At 41.1% G+C, this 7,874-nt stretch overlaps 1 protein-coding gene across 1 annotated transcript; it reads left to right on the top strand.

The window, feature by feature from the left end:
• Window positions 1-3,633: 3,633 nt before the first annotated feature.
• Window positions 3,634-6,309, top strand: LOC103070811 (leucine-rich repeat-containing protein PRAME-like). Its single transcript, XM_007451231.1, has 3 exons — window positions 3,634-3,798; window positions 4,457-4,965; window positions 5,796-6,309. The coding sequence occupies exons 1-3, from the start codon at window positions 3,634-3,636 to the stop codon at window positions 6,307-6,309; spliced, it is 1,188 nt and encodes a 395-aa protein (XP_007451293.1).
• The last annotated feature ends 1,565 nt before the right edge of the window (window positions 6,310-7,874 follow it).

Genomic DNA, 7,874 nt, shown 5'->3' with positions numbered 1-7,874 from the left:
AGTTTTCTGGTAGCATCTTTAGGATTCTCTATGTATAGTGTCATGTCATCTGCAAACAGTGACAGCTTTACTTCTTCTTTTCCAATTTGGATTCCTTTTATTTCTTTTTCTTCTCTGATTGCTGTGGCTAAGACTTCCAAAGCTATGTTGAATAATAGTGGTGTGAGTGGGCAACCTTGTCATGTTCCTGATCTTAGTGGAAATGCTTTCAGTTTTTCACCATTGAAGACAATGTTGGCTGTGGATTTGTCATATATGACCTTTGCTATGTTGCGGAAAGTTCCTTCTATGCCTACTTTCTGGAGCGTTTTTTTTCTTAAATAGGTGTTGAATTTTGTCGAAAGCTTTCTCTGCATCTATTGAGATGATCATATGTGTTTTCTCCTTCAGTTTTTTAATATGGTGTATCACGTTGAGTAATTTGCATATACTGAAGAATCCTTGCCTTCCTGGGATAAACCCCACTTGGTCATAATGTATGATCCTTTTAGTGTGCTGTTGGATTCTCTTTGCTAGGATTTTGTTGAGGATTTTTCATCTATGTTCATCAGTGATATTGGCCTGTAGTTTTCTTTCTTTGTGATATCTTTGTCTAGTTTTAGTATCAGAGTGATGGTGGCCTCGTAGAATGAGTGTGGGAGTGTTCCTCCTGCTGCTATATTTTGTAAGAGTTTTAGACAGATAGGTGTTAGCTGTTCTCTAAATGTTTGATAGAATTTGCCTGTGGAGCCATCTGGTCCTGGGTTTTTGTTTGTTGGAAAATTTTTAAGCACAGTTTCAATTTCAGTGCTTGTGATTGGTCTGTTCATATTTTCTATTTCTTCCTGGTTCAGTCTCGGAACATTGTGCATTTCTAAGAATTTGTCCATTTCTTCCAGGTTGTCCATTTTATTGGCATAGAGTTGCTTGTAGTAATCTCTGATGATCCTTTGTATTTGTGCAGTGTCAGTTGTTACTTCTCCTTTTTCATTTCTAATTCTATTGATTTGAGTCTTCTCCCATTTTTTCTTGATGAGTCTAACTAATGGTTTATCAATTTTGTTTATCTTCTCAAAGAACCAGCTTTTAGTTTTATTGACCTTTGCTATCATTTCCTTCATTTCTTTTTCATTTATTTCTGATCAGATTTTTATGATTTCTTTCCTTCTGCTAAGTGTGGGTATTTTTTTTGTTCTTCTTTCTCTATTGATTTATGTGTAAGGTTAGGTTGTTTATTGGAGATGTTTCCTGTTTCTTGAGGTAAGATTGTATTGCTGTAAGCTTCCCTCCTAGAAGTGCTTATGCTGCATCCCATAGGTTTGGATTGTCGTGTTTTCATTGTCATTTGTTTCTCGGTATCTTTTGATTTCCTCTTTGATTTCCTCAGTGATCTCTTGGTTATTTAGTAGTGTATTGTTTAGCCTCCATGTGTTTGTATTTCTTACAGATTTTTTTCTGTAATTGCTATCTAGTCTCATAGCATTGTGGTTGGAAAAGATACTTGATACGATTTTAAATTTCTTAAATTTACCAAGGCTTGATTTGTGTCCCAAGATATGATCTATCCTGGAGAATGTTCCATGAGCACTTGAGAAGAATGTGTATTCTGCTGTTTTTGGATGGGATGTCCTATAAATATCAATTAAGTCCATCTTGTTTAATGTATCATTTAAAGGTTGTTTTTCTTTATTTATTTTCATTTTGGATGATCTGTCCATTGGTGAAAGTGAGGTGTTAAAGTCCCCTACTATGATTGGGTTACTGTAGATTTCCCCTTTTATGGCTGTTAGTATTTGACTTTTGTAGTGAGGTGATCCTATGTTGGGTGCATAAATATTTACAATTGTTATATCTTCTTCTTGGGTAGATCCCTTGATCATTATGTAGTGTACTTCTTTGTCTCTTGTAATAGTCTTTGTTTTAAAGTCTATTTTGTCTGATATGAGAATTGCTACTCCAGCTTTCTTTTGATTTACATTGGCATGGAGTATCTTTTTCCATCCTCTCACTTTCAGTCTGTATGTGTCCCTAGGTCTGAAGAGGGTCTCTTGTAGACAGGATATATATGGGTCTTGTTTTTGCATCCATTCACCCAATCTATGTCTTTTGGTTGGAGCTTTTAATCCATTTACATTTAAGGTAATTATCTACATGTATGTTCCTATTACCATTTTGTTAGTTTTTTTTTTTTTTTTTTGTAGGTCTTTTCCTTCTCTTGTGTTTCTTACCTAGAGAACTTCCTTTAGCATTTGTTGTAAAGCTGGTTTGGTGGTGCTCAATTCTCTTAGCTTTTCCTTGTCTGTAAAGCTTTTAATTTCTCCTTCACATCTGAATGAGATCCTTGTTGAGTAGAGTAATCTTAGTTGTAGGTTTTTCTCTTTCATCACTTTAAATATGTCCTGCCTTTCCCTTCTGGCTTGCATAGTTTCTGCTGGAATATCAGCTGTTTATCTTATGGGGATTCGTTATGTGTTACTTGTCGTTTTTCCCTTGCTGCTCTTAATATTTGTTCTTTGTGTTTAATTTTTGATATTTGATTAATATGTGTCTTGGCATGTTTCTCCTTGGATTTATCCTGTATGGGACTGTCTGTGCTTCCTGCACTTGATTAACTATTTCCTTGCGTCCTTCTCTGGAGCTCCTTTAAGCAGCACTCTTAATCCCCTCTCCTGGCACACCAGGAAACAAAGAAGCAAGAAAATGTCTCTTGTCTCTTCGGCAGCTCAGACTTTTTCCCGTAGTCCCTCTCTGCAAGCTGTGGCACACTAGCCTCTTTCAGGCTGCGTTCATGTAGCCATCCCCTGTCTTTTTCCTGGGATCCGACCTCTGAAGCCCAAGGCTCAGGTCCCAGCCTCCGCCCGCCCCGTCCGGTGAGCAGAGAAGCCTCTCAGGCTGGTGAGTGCTGGTCACCACCGATCCCCTGTGCGGGAATCTCTCCACTTTGCCCTCCGCACCCCTGTTGCTGCACTCTTTTCCGCGACTCCGAAGCTTCGCCCCTCCGCCACATGCAGTTTCTGCCTACGAAGAGGCTTCCTAGTGTGTGGAAACCTTTCCTGCTTCACAGCTCCCTCCCACTGGTGCAGGTCCCATCCCTATCCTTTTGTCTGTGTTTTTTCTTTTTTCTTTTACCCTACCCAGGTCCTTGGGGAGTTTCTTGCCTTTGGGGAGGTCTGAGGACTTCAGGCAGCTTTCAGTAGGTGTTCTGTAGGAGTTGTTCCACAAGTAGATGTATTTCTGATATATTTGTGGGCAGGAAGGTGATCTCCACTTCTTACTCTTCTGCCATCTTGAAGCTCCTCAGGAGGAAATAACTTGAGGAAGGCAGCTAGGTGGTCAGCATTGTCTTCTGCTAACTTACCTATGATTTCTAATGGCATTTTATCTCATGGAAGGTGTGTGTGTGTGTGTGTGTGTGTGTGCGCGCGCACGCGTGCATGCGTGCGTTCGTGTGTGTACATATATTTAATTAAATATACACACAAGTCCATTTTCATTCTATTCCTATACTAGAGGTCACTTGAGTTGGCCCTATGATTCACCACATACTTATTCAATAAGTATTTTGTCCATAGCTAACACTGGAAGCAAACAAGTGACTATAGATATGTTCTCAGGATTTCTAAAAATTCTCCACTCTGAAGCAGGTTTTTGAAGATGGACCAAAAGACCACAGTCACCCTCCTTGAGCTTGCTGCAAAGAGTCTGCTGAATTATGAGCCTGCAGCTATCCATGCCCTGGACGAAATCCCAAGAGACCTCTTTGTTCCATTGTTCAACGCTGCCTTCTCCGGTGGGCATAAGACTATAGTAAAGGCAATGGTGAGGGTTTGGCCTTTTCGCTGTCTCCATATTGGGTCATTGAACACACGGGAAACATACTATGACATCTTGGAAGCCATGATTGATGGTCTGCAGATCCTCCCTGCCCAGAACTCTTCCTCTTGGTAAGACTATGACCAGCAGAGACACAGGGAGTCAGCAGGAGTGTATGCTGTAGCCTGGGGCAGGGGAATACCTAACGGTCTCCCAACAGTAGCCAGTGGTGAATACTGCAGTCTTTGCAGAGCTGTCGGTCCTTCGGGACTCTATTGCCTTATAGAGTTGAGTATAGAATAGAGATGTTTCAGGATACTATGAATGGATTTGAGTGCGATTACACAGAAGTGGAATATGGGCATTGAGACAGGGAAAGACGGGAGGTGAAGGAGGGGGTGGGGAAAGGATGAAAGACGCTGCATTTGTGTGGAAAGAACTTCTTGGTGAATGGCAATGAAGTGAAAACCAGGGTTAAAGTGTTCTGTCCCTGCTTCTCATCATTGATCTTGCTGGGTTATATTAAAATCAGCTATCTCTCATGTGTTCTGTCTCTTCCTTTCCTTACAGGGGGCCCAAACTGAGGATCCTAGATTTAAGGAGTGATCTGGTCTGTAAGACAATATGCTCTGAGATTGGGACCGCATTCCCTTTCTGTTTTCAGTCATGCATTTACTCTCAGCACTCTATCCTTAAGGTAGAAGAAGCTCAGCGTAGAGTCAGGTGCCTCGGGATTGGTAATTCCGGGTCTGAGCCTCAGTCAGCTCAGGAACCCATGGAATTACTAGTAGATATTTCCCTCAATAGTACCTTGAGAACAGAGCAATTCCTCTCTTTCCTTTGTAGTAAAATTCAGCAGAATGTTGGGTCCTTGCACGTCTGCTGCAGAGATTTGCAAATCGATAGAATGTCTGGGCACAAAAGTATCCTGCAGTTTCTGGATCTGGGGTGCATTGAGAACCTGGAAATGGATCAGGCTAATCTGAGTGAAGTCGTCACCCTTTTGGCTCAGGTGATCCACCTGAACAGCCTTACTCTGTGTAACATCCCCTTTAAATCTTACAAGAGAAGGAACTTCAGATCTTTTCTCCTCTGCCTTGGGCAGCTGGACTATCTCCAGGAGCTCAGCTTGTCTTTCTTCTGCCTCACAGATCAACTGCACAAACTGCTCAGGTGAGGGGGTGGGGAGGAACCTGGGTTCCCTGATCACCTCATTGTTAACACAGAAGAGACCATGCTTGGATCTTCCTAAGCTCCTTGTAACCCATTTCTCTCTTTGCCTCAGAATAGGCACTGCTGGGAGTTTGAACGTAGCCGGGGGAGAGAGGGGTACCTTATGATGAGCACCAGATGAGGTTAGAAAAGGAAGCTGTGCTCATTCATTCATACATTCAGTGACCGTGGGGAGACCCTAAAAGAAGTCTGTAAATATATTGGTGAAAAAGCCTCAGTCCTTCTCCTATTGGACTTTACAGCTCTCTAGAGAGGAAGGGGAGGCATTCAGATGGAGAAACATTAAGCTATAGGACTAATGCACATGCCCATGGATGGGCCCCAATAGTTAACACCGCCAGATAATTTTGCCCCTGTATTTCCCCCCAGGCTTACACCCTGAATGGAGAGCTTGTCATCTGGGTACTAGCCAAAGGAAACCCTCAGTTGGCTGTTTTCCCAGACCCATCATTGCCAGATACGTGAATCAGATCCAACACTGATTATGTCGTATATTCTAAGTGCACGCAATTTCTTCACTTAATCTTTCCCGCAGTTCTGTATAATAATTACTGCTGTGCACGTTTTCAAGATTAAAACCCTGTACCTCAGAGTGGTAAAGTAACTTTCTCAGGGTCACAGATCTATAAAGTCTGATCCCAAAGTCCACATTGTTCACCACTTATTGCAAACCATGAACACAGTAGTTTATTCTAGAGCCTTAGGTACCTAAAATTTGGGGCTCATTGCCCTCATTCTTCTGAAATAACATTACATTTTTCTCTCTATAGAGTTGTGCCACCTCAGTTGGATTCACTGTATCTACCTCACTGTCACCTTTCTCACAGAGATGTCACTGTCCTGTCCCAGAGCTCTCAGGCCACCCACCTAAGGGTATTGAGTCTCAGTAACAACCACATCTTCTCAGAAGTTTATGAGCCCTTCCAGACTCTGCTGGAGAAGGTCTCAAGCACCCTGCAACATCTGGAGATAAACAATTGTATGATAACTGATTCTACTCTCTCTGCCATCCTCCCAGCCCTGAGCCACTGTACCCACCTCTGTGTCCTTAGCTTTGCCTTCAATCCCATTACAATGCCTGTGCTCAAGAGCCTTCTGCAGCACTTGACATCCTTGATGAAGCTGAAGTATGTGATTTATCCTGTCCCGGTCCATTGCTACGAGGAATGGATTTTTCATGACCGTTTGGACCGACAGAAACTTGCTGAAGTTCAGGCTCAGTTGGAGGCGATGCTGCACGGGGCACAGCGGAACGACATGAAATGGGTCAGTGGTTCAGAGTGATTTCCACAGCACAGGGAGGTGTTTCAACACGGATGTGTGGCCATGAAAGCGTTCACTTTTTTTTTTTTTTTTTGCCTGAACCCCAAGTTTGTAGAGACACATATATAAAGTTCTACCGTTCTAGGAAACTGGGGTTAGGAACACTGGATATGTAAACTGATCTCTATAAAAGAGGAACTTTAAAAAGGAAATAGAGGAATTTGAAAGGTCTGCTGGATCTCTTGCCCACTGCCCTCTACATTTTCTGGTTACTAACCACAGTGTTGGGTATGTGACGTAAGCTGACCCAGTCATGGTACATCATTTCCTTATCCACACTGATTGGTTCACTTATCCATTTATGGGCACTTGACACAAGTCAGATCAATTGAAACCCTTCCTAGAGGTGGTAGTTGTTGAATAATTTTACCCTCTAGGGACCTGCAAACTTCTTGTATTTCTGATTTCCTCAGGTGGCTTATGAGAAACCGTATGCAACTAAAAGGAAACAAACACTATGCCCACTACCTACTGGTATCTTCATCAGCATGTTGCTGCCTGATTTCCCAGGTCTCAGATCCCTGGCTCAGTTATTCCTTAATCCACACACATTCACCAAGTATCTGTTATGATTTAGGTACTTTTCCAGGTGCTAAGAAAGATAAAGTCCCTGATCTCACTCAGAGTGTAGACACTCCTATGATTTATCAGTTTCTCTACTCTTTCTTAGAGGACATGGGAAATTATTTATTCCCCCATAACACAGTATTTTTCTCACTTTTTCCCCTTACATAGTCTGCTCAAATGATATTGGCCTTTTTATGCTGCTGGGTAGCTGCTCAGGCTTCAGGTCATGGCTTAAATGTTACCTCCTCAGGTAGGTTTTCTCTTACTTCCCCATTTAAGCAGATTTATTCTGCTGCTGCTTTTGCTTAAGGTACCATGTATATTTCCTTCATGGTACACATCGTTGCATATGTATTTGCTCTCTCTGCCCCTCCACTAGAGTTGCACTGCTCAGTATGGTGCACACTAACCATATGTGGCTTCTGAACTCTAGAAATTTGGCTAATCTCAAATGTGATGTACCCTACGTGTTGAATGCACTCTGTGTATCCAAGAGTTAGTAAGAAACAAAGGATGTGGAATAACTAATTGATAATTTACGTGTATTGTTTACATGATGAAATGATAACATACTCCATATCAAAGACAGTAAAGATAAAAGAATGTAAATTAAATTCTTTATATACTTACGTGTTAAAATGATAGCATTGTATTTCAAAGACTTAGTAAGAAAAATGTTATAATAATTAAAAAGACTTGGTAAGAAAAATGATATGTTTACATATCAACCTGATAAAACATTGCATTCCAAAGGCTAATTGAGAGAAAATAAAGTTAATTACTAGGTTGTTCCTACTGTTTATGTGTTGAAATGGTAACACAGAAAATGTCAACGATAACAGAAAAGAATGGAAAAAATAATTAGTATTTTGTGTATAGTGTTTCCTTTTGAAATGAAAACAGATTGTAGTTTAAAGACTTAGTAAGAAAGAAGAATGTAAAAGTAATGAATGTTGTTT

Source organism: Lipotes vexillifer, unplaced genomic scaffold, assembly GCF_000442215.2.
Source record: "Lipotes vexillifer unplaced genomic scaffold, Lipotes_vexillifer_v1.1 scaffold609, whole genome shotgun sequence".
In the NCBI taxonomy this organism is placed as follows: Eukaryota; Metazoa; Chordata; class Mammalia; order Artiodactyla; family Lipotidae; genus Lipotes; species Lipotes vexillifer.
Note: the sequence above shows the minus strand (reverse complement) of the source record. Positions and strands in the feature narration are given on the sequence as shown.

Excerpts from the sequence above, each read along its gene's own strand:
- LOC103070811 (XM_007451231.1), top strand. The coding sequence starts at position 3,634 with ATGGACCAAAAGACCACAGTCACCCTCCTTGAGCTTGCTGCAAAGAGT. Across the intron at positions 3,799-4,456 it reads AGACTATAGTAAAGGCAATG|TCATGCATTTACTCTCAGCA; the intron begins GTGAGGGTTTGG and ends TTCTGTTTTCAG. Across the intron at positions 4,966-5,795 it reads CAACTGCACAAACTGCTCAG|AGTTGTGCCACCTCAGTTGG; the intron begins GTGAGGGGGTGG and ends TTCTCTCTATAG.